Genomic DNA, 17,994 nt, shown 5'->3' on the forward strand with positions numbered 1-17,994 from the left:
AATTATTTTGATATTTCTTGCGAACTTTTATTGAATCATACTCAATTGGTTCTTTTCACTTCCATCCGGTTTGCTTTAATTATCGTGCAACTACAATTTTTACCCTCACATCGTGTGGTTCTCTGCGTGTTTCTTTTTGTTTCGCTCTCAATCGATAAATAATAATTTATTGTCATTTGATTCTATGTTCTTCTTTTGCTTGTTTTCTCTTCTACGATTAAGTTTTCATTATTTCAGATTTCATAACAAACGCCGAAAAGTTTTGGTTTCACATTGAGTTTTACACATTTTTTGCTGGAAGTTACGAATATTTTTGCAGTTTCATTCACAAGAAAGTGGTAATCGCGGTGTGGTAATTATGATTTTGCTGCGTGTTTTTTTTATTTGTTTGTATGGCAATTGTGTGGTTGTTTTCTGCGTTTTCAATTCAGACCAAGCAGCATTACAGTGTATGCAACGGAAATCTGCAGATTTTACTAATTTTATGCTTTTTATAAGATTGTTTGTGTGAGTTTGTGTAATTGTTAAGTGGAATAGGTTCTATTATAGGTTGATAAGATGTTTACTTTGTAAGATTAAATTCGAGCTTATGTTTTACGACGACTGCTTTTTTGCTTTACACAGATTTTTACAACTCTCTCTCTCTCTCTTTCTTTCTCTATAATTCATTACAAATTAATCGCTACTAAATGCAATAATCGCTCAAGTCTTGATTCAAATATTGGAAGTTACATACGTATCGGTTCGAAGGAAACTTTTAAACTTAAAACAAATTGGAAAACAACTCGCGCTAACTTTGGTAAAACATGCGTTTAAAGTTTAAAGGTTTTTGAACTGAAATATAGATTTAACTAAGTTTTTAAGGGAAAGGGGAGAAAATAACAAATTCTAATCCTTACGTTACGTTACAACATGTACAGAGTTACACTTCCTAACGGTAATAGTAATAATTATGCCAGCGTTTGAGCTTCTCTAGAGGGGGGAAATTGGGACTTGTGTTTAACGTCGATTTTTCGTAGGATTTGCGCTTAAGATTATGCTTCCATTAGACTTACACAACTACAGTAATAAGATTCCGATTCTACAGTTAACACAGAAATGTTCATTCTCTTCTTGTTTCAACGCCTTCCAGAGGGAGGACAATGATTAAGTTCCGATAAAAACGTATACATTTTGCGTGCTTTTTCTCCCAAAAAAACAATTCACATAAAATCCTTTCCATTCCGTATACAATTGCCTCTCGTCCCATTTGCCGACGGCTTCCGGCGCCGCCTCCTCGGCTAGACCGACGTCTCCGTGGCCCGCGTGACGGAGACCGCCGCGGCAACGCTGTTCGGCGACCCGGTCGTGGCCGCTCGCAAACTGGCCGGAGCCCCTCCCCCCGGTGTCGTACCAGCTCCGCCGCCGCCACCGCCCCCCTCCTGGGGCGTATTTTTGCAGTAAAACTTTTTATGAGCAATGAACGTGTTGACGTAGTTGAAGGTGATGTCGCACGTGTCGCAGTAGTTCGGACCGGAGTGGTTGATCTCGAAGGTCGAGGGTGGCGAGGGGGTTTTGGAGCTCTTGATCGCCGGTGGAGCGACAAACGAAGGTTTGACTTTGCCCGCCGGTTGAGGCTGGTTTGGGGAAGGGGGAGGCGGGGAGGCCATCGGGGAGTGGGAGGTGATGGTGGGAGCTAATTCAGGGGCTTCGGTTTTGATGATGACTTCCGGTTCCTCCATGACGACGTCCACGTCGACGTCGGGTTCGTCGGGGCGGGGGTCGTCCTCCGGTTCGCTTTTGATGATGCTGGAAGAGAAAGAAACACAAATTTGAATATTATTTTTGTTTTAATTTTGAAACATTTAACAGTTCTATGTTAATTTTTTTGAATTTCTGCAATTTTTATCATTTTTTAAAGCCTTTAAACATTCTTACAATTCTAACAATTTTAAACAACTTTAAACAATTTTAAACAATTTTAAACAATTTTAAACAATTTTAAACAATTTTAAACAATTTTAAACAATTTTAAACAATTTTAAACAATTTTAAACAATTTTAAACTATTTTAAACAATTTTAAACAATTTTAAACAATTTTAAACAATTTTAAACAATTTTAAGCATTTTTAAACAATTTTAAACAATTTTAAACAATTTAAAACAATTTAAAACAATTTTAAACAATTTTCAACAATTTTAAACAATTTTAAGCATTTTTAAACAATTTTAAACAATTTTAAACAATTTAAAACAATTTAAAACAATTTTAAACAATTTTAAACAATTTTAAGCAATTTTAAACAATTTTAAACAATTTTAAACAATTTTAAACAATTTTAAACAATTTTAAGCATTTTTAAACAATTTTAAACTATTTTAAACACTTTTTAACAATTTTAAACAATTTTAAACAATTTTCAACAATTTTAAACAATTTTAAGCATTTTTAAACAATTTTAAACAATTTTAAACAATTTAAAACAATTTAAAACAATTTTAAACAATTTTAAACAATTTTAAGCAATTTTAAACAATTTTAAACAATTTTAAACAATTTTAAACAATTTTAAACAATTTTAAACAATTTTAAACAATTTTAAACAATTTTAAACAATTTTGAACAATTTTAAACAATTTTAAACAATTTTGAAAAATTTTAAACAATTTTAAACAATTTTAAACAATTTTAATCAATTTTAAACATTTTAAACAATTTTAAACAATTTTAAACAATTTTAAACAATTTTAAACAATTTTAAACAATTTTGAACAATTTTAAACAATTTTAAACAATTTTATACAATTTTAAACAATTTTAAACAATTTTAAACAATTTTAAATAATTTTAAACAATTTTAAACAATTTTAAACAATTTTAAACAATTTTAAACAATTTTAAACAATTTTAAACAATTTTAAACAATTTTAAACAATTTTAAACAATTTTAAACAATTTTAAACAATTTTGAAAAATTTTAAACAATTTTAAACAATTTTAAACAATTTTAAACAATTTGAAACAATTTTTCACAATTTTAAACAATGTTAAACAATTTTAAACAATTTTAAACAATTTTAAACAATTTTAAACAATTTAAAGCAAGTTTAAACAATTTTAAACAATTTCAAACAATTTTAAGCAATTTTAAACAATTTTAAACAATTTAAAACAATTTTAAACAATTTTAAGCAATTTTTAACAATTTTAAACAATTTTAAACAATTTTAAACAATTTTAAACAATTTTAAACAATTTTAAACAATTTTAAACAATTTTAAACAATTTCAATCAATTTTAAACAATTTAAAAAAAAATAACAATTTTAAACAGTTTTAAACCATTTTAATACTATTTAATAATTTTGTTTTTTTTTTTACAATTTTTAACGCTAAAAAATACATTTTTTACAATGTTGAACCATTTTAACAATTTGTAACCATTGTTAACCATTTTCAATAAAATTTAACAAACTATCAACAATTTTTACCAATTTTTAAGAATTTTGGTAATTTTTTAACAATTTTTAACAATTTTCAGCAATATTTAAAAAAATACCAAATTTTAACAATTTAAATTAGAAAATTAGAATGTTTAACAATTGTTAACAATTTTTTAGCAACTTTTAACAATTCTTTACATTTTTTTTTGCAATTTTTTAACAATTTTTGACAAGTTTTTACATTTTATTTTACTTTTTTTACATTTTTTAGGCAAGTTTTAAGACTTTTAGCAATCAACATTTTTAAAAAAAATTTCATCAATTTTCAGCAATTTTTAACAAATTATAACTAGGGGAAATAAACCCATTATAAACACTCTATGAAAGCTGTAATTCATGATCAAAGTGCTAATAGGCCGATAATAGAAATAGGCTGAGAAAAGGTATATTTTCCTTATTTGTAAAAAAATTCAAGACACGTTTTTAATATTTTTAGCCATTTTTGAAATTCAACAAATGTTTACAATTTTTTATATATATTTTTTTGCAATTCTGTTGTGAAACTTTTTTACCTTTCCTGTCTATTTTGAGTTGTTTGCTAGTTTGCTGCCATAGTCTAATACTCACTTTAGTCAATTGAAACTATACTAAAGTGAATTAAATTATAAACTTTATTTTTTTTTATTTGCTTTAAAAATTATTGATCCATTCTACATTCCATTGTTAAGTTTAATATTTTCTGCAGCGACTAATTTCTTTGACTTTATTGTTTTTTTTCTGGACTTAATTTTGGAACAAATCCGGAAAAAATCTGGCAGTAAGTATGTGGCTGATTTGACGTTTACTTTGTTACTTTGATAATAATCGAAAATAGTATTTTTGCAATTCCGTCGTGAAACTACTTACTTTTCCTGTCATTCTTGAACGACGAAATAGCCTACTTTTCTGTACCAAAAATAACAGAATCGAATAGCAAAACTTTTCAAAATAAATGCTGAAAAGTAACACTTTTCAGCACTCAAATGGGTGCTGAAAAGTTGAACTTTTCAGCACTTGTTTTGAAAAGTAACACTTTTCAACATTTTTTGATTTAAACGATTTATTGATAAAATACATGAAAATTTGACATAAAATTTCACTCAGTGTGTGTTTTTTGGAATTGCAAAAAATGTTGTATGGAACTCGTTGCAAAACTTGATTTTTCAGCACTCTTCGTATTTATCCAACTCGGTAAACCTCGTTGGATAAATGTACGACTCGTGCTGAAAAAATCCTCTTTTTGCAACTTGTTGCATAAACTACTATTTTGTCTCATTTTCTGAGTTTAAATAGAAGAACGGTTTAAAGATGTTCTTTTAACCATCTTTTGATTTTTAAGTTTTATTAAGGTGGTATTCTACTGTGGGAAACTTTGTTTGCAAAAAATAACAAAAAATGTAAAAAAATCATCAGATGTTTGACAGATCCTTAATTAAAAAGTATCAAAAAGTGTATTTTTCCAAGTTCAAGCTTTGTTATTTTTTTTTTGCAAATTTATGTTTTATTTAAATTTAATTTCTTTTATATTAATTTTTTTTAATTATCATTTAATAAAAAAACTTACCTATTTCCCGTCGCCGTCACCGGCCCTGGCCCCGGCGTGCTGCTGACCGGTGGCCGCGGCGTCGAACTGCCACTGTCCTGTCCTCGTTCGCCGGTACCATTGGCGATAAGCGATTCACCACCCTCTCCAATCAGCGGGGAGTTGCTCGGGGGCCGTTCCCGTCCGTGGATCAGCTTGATATGTCTTGCCTGAGGAAAATTGTAAGATTTGATTAAAGTCTGACTTTCAATTTTGATAAAAGATATTTCACTTACCACATTGATTTTGTAAGTGGAGTAGTACGGACACAGCTCACAAAAGTGAACCTGGCCCGAGCCGTTTCCGGACTCAATCTGCTGTTGCTGCTGCTGATTGGCGGCTGCCTGCGCCGCCGCAGCCTGGTTCATCAGCTGAGCTGCCGCGGCCGCAACGGCCGCCGCAGGCGGAATCTCGATTCCGTCCTCTTCCAAAATGCAGGTGATGTAGTTCTCCTCGTTGAAGTCGTTCGTTTTCTTGTCAAAGTGCATCCGGATGTGGGTTCTCATGCCACTGTTCAAGAAGTAGAAGAGTCAGATATTGTTTTGGAATGATCAGAACTTCAAACTTACCGCAGGGTATTGCCCTTGTACCGGCAGATCGTACAACGGAACGCCTTCACACCACCGTGGGTGTCCATGTGGCGTCGGGCTTCCGTCGAGTTGGGACTGATGACCTCGCAGATCGGACACTTGTACGCACCCTGACCGGCAACCGTACACGGTTGACCCGGTTCGTGCATGCTTTTGCACTTGGAGCAGCGTTCCTTCTGAGCCGGAGCCGTCGTCGTCTGTCGAGTTATAGAAAGAAACGATCAAAAACCCAACTCCCTCAAACCTCACGTTAGTCCGGATAACTTACCGGCATCTGGACGTCGACCCGCTTCGGGCAGTAGTACATCTGGTGGGCGCTCAGATTGTCCAGCGAGGTGAACTTGATACCGCAGGCGGCGCAAATCAGCTGCTGGTAGGCGACCGGAGCGGGTCCACCACCCGAGGATCGCTGCGGTCCACCGCCGGAGTTGACGGAGTTCGGGTTGGAGCTGGACGGGCTGGCCGCCGTACGGGGTGAGATCGGGGGACTGACCTTGGCGTTTTCACCGTCCGCTCCGTCGAGATTCCGGGCCGAGCAGTAGTGCTTCTTGTGGGCGAGATAGTTTTCGTACTTGCAGAAGACGATGCTGCGGGGGAAAAGGGTTGAAAATTTGATTAAAAATCAAATTAAATTGTAATTTTTATGATTAACATCAAAGTTTTTGTTAATATATAAAAAAAACATCTGAAAATTGAATAAATTTAAAGCTTTAAAATAAATTGATATAATTTTGATGAAAGGATATTTGCTCCAATCGTATCGTAATATTTGCTTTTAGATACATAAAGCAACCATTCGGACTGATAAAAATATCTAGAGTTTTTTAAGTTCTATAAACACAAGAAACCCATTTTTTTTTAAATAAAAGTGTTGATAACTAAAGATGTTTCCAAATTTTTCTTGAATAGCTTTAAAAAACTTGCGAATTTTTATATGCCAAACAAAATTGCAAAATCGAATAAAATTATCGGGACAAAAACTCTTAACTAAAATAAGGCTATTAAAAATTGTATTTTGAAGTTGTTGTCCATCGAATATGTTTTTAAATACCAGCTCAATTTTCAAAACAGGTAAAAACAAAAATTATCACAAAATGCATAATTACAGTTTTGCTATTGTTAAAAATTGTTTGATGTCCATTAAATATAACAAAATCATTTTTTTCATACATTTTTTCAATTTTTTATAAATGTGTAAAAAACAGAAAGTGCTCCATTTGATTGAAAATACACACAAACCAGTATAAAACCATTTTTTACATTTTCAAAGGATTAAGGGGGAGAAAGAAACTTATTAATCTAATTTGCATTGACTTAATCCTTTATCTCATTAAATTAATAAAACTTAGAAAAGAAAAAAGTGTTTTTTTCAGAATCTTTCAAAATCAAAACCATCAAAAAAAAAAAAATCAAAAACTTGTTTAAAATAATTTAGTTTTCTGATGTGTTACATAAAAAAGTAAACAAAAACATTTTGTGTAGAAAAAAAGAAAGTTTACTTCAGAAAATGTATTACATTGCAATGCATTGCCTCCAACACAAAATAGGTAAAATGACACCATAAAATCTGAAGTATTAATAAAAAGTATAATTTTACTTTACAATAATACTTAATTTACCACTTTTTAAACATTGCAAATCTTCACATTTTAAAAAGAGAAATTATCCACGCATTTGGCTAATTTTTTACATTTTTATTTAATGTAATATGATTTATTATATTATATTTTTTTAATTTTGGGGCCATACATAAACCATGTAAACACTGCTTTGAAAATTCTCATCTAGAATTATAATTTTGAGAAAAAAATATTTTTTTTCCTGAAAAAAGCCTTTTTTTTAAAATTATAAGACCGTTGCAAATATTTTAAAATTTTTTTGTCGCCCCCCCCCCTTCTAAATCGCTCCAAAAAATCGAGGGGCAAACAATTAAACAAAACATAAAATATTTAAACGAAACTGATATCTAATCAACTGAAAACTATTTTGAATGCATTTTCCCGCGTTTTAAATCTTTTTTAACATGAGTGAAATCAAAATTATTTTCATTTTTTGAGGAATTCCAATGTACAGCACCGAAAAAAATTTTTTTTTGGCGAAAAAAAAATCTATTCAGTACATAGATATTAAAATAAAAATGCATTTTAAAATACTTTTTTCATTTATTTTCTAATACCATGGCTTGTAATAACATTTTTTATATATTTTTTTTTAATTTTTTGGCCCAAAAGCTGCCAGCTGCAAACATTGTATGGAACCTTGTATGGGTGAACCAATGACACAAAATGGCTTTTTTGTCCCACAAAGTTTGAGCAAAATAAAAAAATACACTAAAATCCATTTCCGAAATTCGGTGTGAATTTACCTCTGATTTGGTGGGATTTCAAGTAAATTTATGTTGAAAACTGAAGGTACAGACAAAAATATGTAATTATACACATTTGTTAGGTATAATCAAACTTTTTTGTGAATCAAAATATGCGAGATTACCCTCCACTTAATTAAACTGTGCACTTCTTACAAGTAAAAAATGTGTAATCTGGAAGGTGGAAATTCACATCTATTTTTATGTAATATTAATTAAGTTAAAATTACACGTAGAAGAGGTAAAATTGCAATTTTAAAAACATAAGTTAATCCTCATTAAAGATCCTTTATAAACATGTTATTTTTTGAGAGAAAATTGAAAGTTTTTCTTAAAAAAATTGTAATTAAGATTTTGTTTATATTTTACTTAAAATTTTAACTAAAAAATTCAATGTTTCTTATAAGACCGGTTTTCAAATAAAATGTTGAAAAAAGAGAAATATAATCAAATGTTCACAGCTAATTTTGGGTTGCAATTTCAGTAAAATAATTAACTGAATGCGATTCAGTAATCATCACATTTACTGAAATTCGGTAATAAACAATAACATTAGGGAGCGTTCTTTTATTACGTAACGCGAAAAATCGGACTTTTAGACCCCCTCCCCCCCCTCGTAACAAAATTTCCATACAAATTTTAAAAATTTTGTGTGGAGCTTAACACGGCCTCCGACCCCCCCTCCCCCCCTACTGCGTTACGTAATAAAAGAACGCTCCCTTACTGAAAAATCAGTAATTGGCTATCTGTCAAACTGAAACGTCACTTCTGACTTATTTTTTGGATGCTGCCGAGAGAAAAACCCCTTTCAAATGTGTTTTTGTATTGTGATCTTTAGAAACAAAGGTAAGAAAAATGTCAATAACAAATGCCTCGATGCTAACCACCTGTTTTTTATGTTTGGACGATTGATGAAATAAATGAATAAATAACAGTATTTTAAGGTGAAGCCGTTGATCATATTCGAAGAAATTGATCATCACTCTAAAATTCTCTGTATTGAATTCAATTTAACGAATTTCTGCACCAAATTAAATCAGCAAATGCTGGTTGTTGCCTTCTTGAAGCCACTGAGAGAATTTTTGAGCTAAATCAAATGTGCTTCAAAATTTATATAATTTTGTGGCACAGTCATTGACGTCCTAGTTGGCAATCATTGATTAATGACGATTTCCATAACTTTGCAAGGAATGGGATAATCGTTACCAAAAGGAATCAGCATGTGTAGGGCACTACTCAAAACAACTTGTAGAAGCAATTTTGTCAAAATATTGATAGCGACGCAAATTTTATATCTTTGAACGAAAAATCATGGCAATGATGGAAGTCTTCACGTTAATGACAACCGAAATAAAATTATGATAACTGAAATACCAGCAATGATTGCTGAATCTTCAGCAAATGATCTGTCAAACTTCCACAAGAAAATTACCGAATTTTCAACAAAATAATTTGACGTTTCTTTTGCTGAAATTTCAGTAAATCATCTGTCAAAGTGACACAAATCAATTAACTGAGAATGCAGTAAAATCTGAATTACTGAATCGTTTACTGAAATTTCAGTAGATGAAAATTCAGTAAAACTTTACTGAATTTCAGCAAAAAAAAAAAAAGGGTGTGTTTAGAATTATAAGGGCATAAATCGCAGTTACTCACTTGCACTCCTTGCACTTGGAATCGCCCTGCTTGACGAAGATCTGCGGCGTACCGGTACTGCCTCCAGTAACCGGCATGACCACCTGCGGCGGCGGCGGAACCGGCCCCTGACTGTTGACCGCCCCCGGCGAGATACTGTTCATCAGCGGGGACATCTGCGGCTGCTGCAGACCCTTCCCATCTACGCCCACGTTGTTCATCCCGGAAGACAGTCGTAGCGCCAGCTCAACTCCCTGCTTGGTAAAGAGTTGCGAGTTGGGCAGGATGTTGAGGTTCAGATTGAGCGTTGGATCGGCGGCCGAGAGGCGTAGGGCAATGTCCGCGGGGAGCAGGGGACGCATCAGGAGTTGCTGCTGCTGTTGGAGTGTGAGTGGGGAAATTGAGACGGATCCGTCGCGATCGCTGCGCGATCCGGAACCGGTTCCACCGCCACCTCCGCGAGGGCTGTTGGATCGGCGTTTGGGGGAGGGGGTGAGGGGAGGACTTCCTGGGAGCGATGGGGCGCACACGATCTGTTCCGGCGTGATCGAGTCACCGCTCACGGAGAGATTCTCTTTGCCCTCCATCAGACTGTCAAAGTCCATCCGGAGCTGGTCGACGGAGATGGCCGAGGAGAGGGAGAGGGAGCGTTCGCGCCCGCCGGGAGATAGCCGGCGCACGGACAGATCCAGCGGCGTTGAAGATTCCCTGCGAAAAGACAAATTTAAAAGGTGTTAAGAAAGATCTTCCACATGAATCCCGAATTATGTCCTCACTTGACATTTTCCCGCTTGTTGATGGCCTTGAGAACCTCACCGGTCCCCGAGTTGGAACTGCTGTTCTCGCTGGCCACGTTCGGCGTTTGGACGCGCGAACCGGAACTGCCCGAGTTGGGCTGAGAGTTTTGGTGATGGAGTTGCTGCTGGTGAGAACCTGGACCAGGTTGGGGTACCACGTTGCCGACGGCGGCTGCCGCGGCCGAGGCCAACGAGACGGCGATCGGTTGCAGCGTGCCGTTCTGGAAGAAGAAGCACGCCGATTCCGGGTTGGTGATGCCGGGTGCCAACGATGATCTAGGAGAAAAAATGTCAGAAATGTTAAAATTTTGAGTTTTTTTTCGAAAATAGTTGAAAATTCTTACAATAACCCAGGGATGACGCTCGCACTCCGGATAAGCGAGTACGGAATCACGATGATTGGGTTTGTGGGAAGGGCCAGGAAGGGCTGCTGTGGGGCCACCGGCGGGGTTTTTGGGACGTCCGGTGGGCTCTGCGAGCCCGACTTTTGCTGGGGTTTTGGTGTGCTGTTGTTGGATTGGCTGAAAGTGAAAATGAAGCAAAATTTTAAATTAATTTAAATAATCAGTGCATTTCATCGATCTTAACCCGAATTTACAATATGATAAAACATATTTTTTATATAATAACTTCAGACCTAGCAGGAGAAACGATTATGATGGTTACATAAAAATTTATTTGCGATAATATTTATTATAAAATTCATGAAATAAAATCTTCAGCAAACTAAATTAAGTTCTTTACAATTCTAAGCTTTTCAATTTGGTGATAATATTCGACGCATCTAAATAATGATAGTGTGATTGCTAGAAAGTTGCAACCAAAAATGGTTTTCTTTCAAGGCTCATGAAAAGTTGCGCTCTCGTCACGACTGTAGTCCACTGAGAAATGCAAACAGTTTGACATTCCATGTTGATTCAAGACTTTAGCAGAAACGAGAAATGTTGAAAAGTCATCTTGAAATCTGTTGCATATGGATACACTTTAGTTTATGCAATATGAAACCTTGCTTCACATTGACCTTCGTCTATGCAACAGACCACATACGGTGCACCGATTTAAAGGTTGAAGTCCTTGAAAGAGATTTTGGTGTTTGAAAATGCAAACACGTTGTATGCCTAATAGTAACACATGTTTGTTTTTCCACGGTTCTCTAGAGTTTAGCCGTTTTTTTTGTGCAATCATTATGAAAAAATCTCATAACCTGTAAGTCTTTGAACGATTTTTGAGTTAAGAAACCGATAATTTGTTGTGGGCAATTTGCTCCTTTTTTGCAAATAGATTTTAGTTGTAAGTCATACAATTCTCCATGCAAATTTGAGAACAGTCCACATACAAATGTTGTAAAAATATTCTACAAATCTGTACATTTTATCGAAAATCCGAAAACATCAAAATTTGTAATAAATTCAAATTGATCATGAACAAACTTTTTTTTACTATTAAAAAAACTGCGATGTTAGCATTAATTCAAAATTTGCCTAAACATCTGTGTTTGAACAAATATCAATCACAAACAAATCTAGAGTATCTAGTTTCTAGTTTCTTATGCAGATTAGAGAACTTATCTTGTAGATTTTTAACTGATGAGAGTATATTGTAAAACATTCCGATAAAAAAGAAACAATTATTACTAATGAAAAAAAAAGGAAAAACACTCGTCCTCTTATCTTATGCACTATGAGTGATTTTGCCTAATAAATAATTTTGAAAATTTTACTATTTAACTATCACTGCATTGAACTTGAACAGAGCCAAGAGGCAAAAAAGATTCAAAGATTGCACAGTGGTCTGGTTGGCAAAATTAGGTGGGAAATTGATTTTTCAAATTATGGTGAAGTGTTGGAACTTTGGTGTCTTCAGAAAAGTTGTTGCAAAAGGGTGGTTTGGTTGAAAATTGGGGTGGTTCACGATTAGGAGTGTTTAATAAAAATTAACTATTCAGAAATATTTGTTCTCTTGTAAGAAGTTGTTGGGCATGCCATTTCAAGCAACTTTTTCGAAGATGCCAACATTTTTGGAGTTTTTTGAAAGGTCCAATATAATTGAAAATTTGGCTATTATGCCAAATCAAGTATTACGAGAAAAACGCGTTTCAGTGATTGTCACCAAATCTCCGTCAAGGCAATTTTCCATAACAGTGGCATATTAGCCGTTTTGTTTTTTTTCGCATCGGCAGCCATCTAAACACTATTTTAGTGAAATCCAAGATTCAGAAGATGCGTTGGAACATTAGGGTGGAATCGATAATTGTTTTTTGTCAGCAACCCATGTTTTGGGTCCTTTTTGGGGTCCCAAACAACCTCTTAAAATTTGGGAGCGATTGGTTAAGCCCACGATTGGCGCAAAGCAATTGAAATTTGTATGAAAATTACTATGGGGAAACATGCATTTTTAGATTTTTAAATTTACAAAATCCATGTTTTATTATTTCATGAAACTAACACCGTAGAAGTATACTGCCCATGTTCGCTTAGATGTCCCATATGCAAAAACAGCAACCTGAGAAAAACGCATTTGAAGTTTGTTCCACACATAAGGCTACGTGTGAGGTTTTCGCGAAAAAATAGATTTTCTCCTGATTTCTAGAACTAAGTCTCGGATGTCATAGACTTTTCTGAAAGAGCACACGATTTTAAACCAAAATTTAAAAATAACTCAAAAACGATGAAAATGCATGTAGGACATTTATGCGATCATGGGCAGTACAGCCCTGAATGTCTTGAACAACTGCCCCGAAGACAGTATGGTGCCAAATTGCTTCTAACAAAAGTTACAGAGCGTTCAAGAGAGACATTTCGAAACACTCGGTAAAAATCATACTTTTTGCCAACACTGCCAAGTCATGCGGAATCTTTCGAAAACTATAATATATTTGCGGATTTGAGGTGCAACTAAACAAAATAATGGCTTCTGAACACTTCTTCACGTCGATGTCAAGTAAGGTTCATCAAAATATAAGAATAAAAAAATAAATTATTTTGTATGTCATGGTTCCTTAGGCAATGTTGGCAGAATATTTGAGTTTCACTGATTATTTCAATACACTATTTATGAAAATTCTATAGCTTTTTTATGACGCACTTTAGCACCATACTGTTTTCGGGAGAGTTGTTCAGGACATCCAGGGCTACACTGCTAAGGTGTTGGTTTCATAAAATAATAGAACATGAATTTTATAAATTCAAAAATGTGAAAATGCTAGTTTCCCCATAGTAATTTCCATACAAAATTCATTCGCTTTGCACCAATCGTGGAATTAACCAATCGCTACCAAATTTTGGGGGGTTGTTTGGGACCCTAAAAGGGACCCAAAAAATGTGTTGCTGATTGGATTTTCATCATTTTCAATTTTCCCATATAACTAGATTCCACCCTATTGAAATATCCTCTACCAACTGGTGCTAATATCTCGTTTTTTTCAGTATGTATGGGCAGTATACCAAGTTTTAAATTTTTGCTTTCTAGGTGTTTTTAAGACCACTTTTAGTCAAGGTATTCAAAAATACCCAAAAAGCAAAAATTGAAAATTAGGTCTTTTGGACCTTAAAAAACTTTTACCACGTAATCTACGCCATCCACGATCAATTTCGTCAAGGGCATAAGAGTAGACGCTACAAATTTTGAACGAAGCAATTCAGGGAAAAGTTATTTTTTGGGTCAAGTTACAGCCAAAGCCAAAATGATTCATTTCAAAATCAAAATATCTCGAAAAAGCACAGGCCAAATTTGAATGCGTCAGGTTACCTTCCAAAAGGGGAGATTTGGCACTGCAAACGCCTAAAAAATCTCGGGAATATTTTTCTTAAAACTCGAGGTATTTAATTAAAAAAAAAAAATATTTCCAAGAGAAAAGTGTATGGGACCACTCTAACGAAACTCGATAACTGTCCAACTATATATTTTCCATGTTATTTTTTGTGTCAATTGTGTCAAAATATCGATTTTTCGTCATATTTTGGGTTTCAATTAGGGCAAAAGTTGCCTCTTCCCATTTGCAACAAGCTCCAAAACTTCACAATTTGTCGGAAAATCAATTTTTCACTTAATTTTGCGATCCGGACTACTGTGCTTTTATAGATAAGAACGTATTTCAACGTTCAGGAATGTTTAAAAAATGGTTTGATAATGCGTCATCCAAGATGGCGGTGATGTAATTTTTTTTTACATGGGAGAACTGTCATTTCTACCACTCGAATCGGTTGCTCCATTGGTGATTTCAGGTAATCAACCAGTCAAATTTTAAAAATTTAGAAGAACTATAGATTTTTTTTTGATTAGGTCCTATAAACATATGAAACTCAATAGTTTATTGGACCTTTCATTTTTTCCTATTTTTTCGAATGGTTTTCACTACAATTTCAGGGCGTTAGGGCGATTCTCTGTTGTTGCATTCGACCTAGAAATTGCATGCGAACTGCACTGATTTTCCATACAAAATTTTGGTGAAAAACATTCGGCCTTCCAAAAATTCTGTAAAATTCAAGTTTGTCGGTGCTTTTTGAATTGTTTTGGAGATCTTTGGGATAATCTAGTACGGACTGTTTGTTTCTGAACATTTTTGGTACAAAATAGTTATAAAAGGTCCATTATTTGAAGGGGGATTCCTGAATCGTTGAGTTCAGTTATCCAGAACGTAATGACTTTATTGCTATCGAAAATGTCTCACAGAGTCCCCACACTTAGCGAGCTCAGCTTTGCTCGCGGCGGGGTGAATGAAGTTTTGCGTTGTTTGCACTTTGGATAGCTGGTGTGGGCAATTCGTAGCAATGCGGGAAACATATTCCATAACAAATGTTATTATAACACACAAAATTACCGAAATGTGAAGCTGAAATTAATTTAACTCATTATGTAGGTACAAACCATAAAAAGTTAAATAATTTCATAGAAAAATAAATATCTTTTCGAGCAAACACTTTGCGATAAAAGTTGAACCTATGATCTAAAAAGTTAAAACGAGGTAATTTTAAGGAGAATAGCTTACCCATCCCGATGCCTCGAGCTGCAGTAGTGCTGCTTGTGCGCCCGGTACGTCTTCGTGCTGGAGAACCGTATATCACAGTCGGAACAGTACCGATCAACCTGGGGCGGTGGCTGCTGCTGCTGCTGTTGTTGTTGCTGCTGCTGCATAACTGCTGCGGCTGCCGCGGCCGCAGCTGCCGCCGCCGCCGCTTGGGCCTGAAACTGCAGCTGAAGTTGCTGCTGACTAGCGGAGTCGTCCCCGTTGGACGCGTTGGAACTTGGCGCCGGCGAGGACTGGTGCATTCGCATGTGCCGGTTTAGAGAGACCTTCTTGTCCGCACTGTACGAACACTGGGTGCACGCGTACTGCTTGCCGGTTTTGGCCGCCTTGGCCGGGGGTTCGCCCGAGTTGGGGTCGTTTGAGTTGGCGTTTTTGGTGCCACCTCCGGCGCCGTTGTCGACGTCGGCGTCCTTCCGATGGGAGCAGTAGTAGGTCTGGTGAGCTTCCAGGGTGGATGCCGATGAGAAGCGGATTCCGCATGGGCCGCACATGAACATCGGTATCCGCGGGGGGAGGTCCACGTTGATCGGGATGGTGATGGCGGGTTCACTGCTGGCGTTGGCTTTGCCCGGCTTTCGGATGACGGCCGCCTGCGACGGCACCGGCGGAACTTCGATGCTCTTCTCGAACTGACTATCGTTCGCGGCGGTGATGTTCTTAAGATCTTTTGCGTCCGGATTGGCGGCTGGGTCGGAGGCTAACGCGATGTTCAGTCTGAGCATGGGAAGGGGCGGACTTGGCTCCGGGGGAGATTTGCAGTTCTCTTCGGGCTCGTCGACCAGCAGGTCGGGCTCGATCTTGATCTCGACCCGCTCGGGCGATCGTTCCCGATCGTCTTCCATTGGTTGAGACGGGGGTGGTGGTGGCGATGCCACCGAAGGGGTTCTACTGCTACGGGCTGTGGAAGGTGCGGGGGACGCCGGATCTTCGTCCGGGTTTTGCGTTGACGGAGGTCGCGAGTTGATCATTTCGGAATCGCCGTTGGCGGCTGCTGCGGGACTGTTGTTGGCTGAAGAGGTGGCGGTTAAGCTGTTGGAGGAGTTTTCTGGCTGTTCTTGCTGTGGTAACGACTGCTGCTCATCAGCAGCTTCCTCATCGTCTCCTGCGGAAATCGGGAAAAAGGGGGGAGAAAAATGGAACATTAGCTTTGAATGGGAAAAAGCGGTTTTGATTAATGCGTTTCGTTTCGTTTTTTTCGTTGGTGGTGTAAACCGATAAATTGAACAAAGAAGTAAAATGGATTCATACATCACAACTCGCATTTTCCCTTGATTGAAAAAAATATGCTCCCTGTTACAAGAAGAAGCTAGCAAAAGTGCACCCACAAGACACATAGTGAGAACATGGTTTTGCATCCTTGCAAGACTACAAATCACATCGAAACGAATGTCCAGAACGTGTGATCCGAGGTTGATTGGTTGGATGTTGACCGGATTTTTTGCTTCTTTCTTTCCCGCAATTCCATCTTCAGGACGGACGATGGAATGTTGCGCGCGTGTTCAGAGAAAATGTGGAAAGAAATTCCATCAATTGTCTTGTCCAGGCTCTGGCGGCAAGTTCTGTGCATGCGATGGAAAGATGGGGTTTTTGTTGTAGTTTCAATCAGAGAAGGGGCAAAAATTTATGGTTATGATTTTTACCTTCAAACACAGTTTGATCTGTGGCTGACGTTTTTTTGTCAAACCATAAATGAAAATAAACCATTCGAATTAATTGATTTTTTAAACCGTTTCGGACGATTTCATACAATTTTAATCAATTTAAAATAATTTTAAACAACTTCAAACAATTTTACACAATTTCAAACAATTCAAAGCAATTTTAAACGACTTTAAACAATTTCAAACAATTTTAAACAATTTTAAACAATTTTAAACAATTTTAAACAATTTTAAACAATTTTAAACAATTTTAAACAATTTTAAACAACTTTAAACAATTTTAAACAATTTTAAACAATTTTAAACAATTTTAAACAATTTTAAATAATTTTAAACAATTTTAAACAATTTCAAACAATTTTAAACAATTTTTAATAATTTCAAACAATTTTAAACAATTTTAAACAATTTTAAACAATTTTAAACAATTTTAAACAATTTTAAACAATTTAAACAAATTTTAAACAAATTCAAACAATTTCAAACAATTTCAAACAATTTTAAATAATTTTAAGCAATTTTAAACAATTTTAAGCAATTTTAAACAATTTCAAACAATTTTAAACAACTTTAAACAATTTTGAACAATTTTAAAGAATTTTAAAGAATTTTAAAGAATTTTAAAGAATTTTAAGCAATTTTAAATAATTTCAAACAATTTTAAACAATTTTAAACAGTTTTAATCAATTTTAAACAATATTATACAATTTTAAACAATTTTAAACAATTTTAAACAATTTTCAACAATTTTAAACAATTTTAAACAATTTTAAACAATGCTAAACAATTTTAAACAATTTTAAACAATTTTAAACAATTTTAAACAATTTTAAACAATTTTAAGCAATTTTAAACAATTTTAAACAATTTTAAA

The 17,994-nt window shown here is 35.0% G+C and overlaps 1 protein-coding gene across 3 annotated transcripts in view; it reads right to left on the reverse strand.

Moving 5' to 3' along the window:
* The window catches only part of LOC6037987 (zinc finger protein ush), a 339,804-nt gene continuing 321,810 nt past the window's right edge, over positions 1–17,994 (reverse strand). For all 3 annotated transcript variants that reach the window (XM_038254324.1, XM_038254326.1, XM_038254325.1), the window contains 9 exons: positions 15,420–16,560; positions 10,777–10,953; positions 10,412–10,708; positions 9,657–10,343; positions 5,904–6,222; positions 5,615–5,832; positions 5,282–5,555; positions 5,028–5,215; positions 1–1,788 (listed from right to left, as the gene is read on the reverse strand). In XM_038254324.1, coding sequence (XP_038110252.1) covers positions 1,281–1,788; positions 5,028–5,215; positions 5,282–5,555; positions 5,615–5,832; positions 5,904–6,222; positions 9,657–10,343; positions 10,412–10,708; positions 10,777–10,953; positions 15,420–16,560 — 3,809 coding nt within the window. In that variant the 3' untranslated portion in view covers positions 1–1,280. The remainder of the gene's footprint in view (positions 1,789–5,027; positions 5,216–5,281; positions 5,556–5,614; positions 5,833–5,903; positions 6,223–9,656; positions 10,344–10,411; positions 10,709–10,776; positions 10,954–15,419; positions 16,561–17,994) is intronic.

This window comes from Culex quinquefasciatus, chromosome 2 (genome assembly GCF_015732765.1).
Source record: "Culex quinquefasciatus strain JHB chromosome 2, VPISU_Cqui_1.0_pri_paternal, whole genome shotgun sequence".
Taxonomy (NCBI): Eukaryota; Metazoa; Arthropoda; class Insecta; order Diptera; family Culicidae; genus Culex; species Culex quinquefasciatus.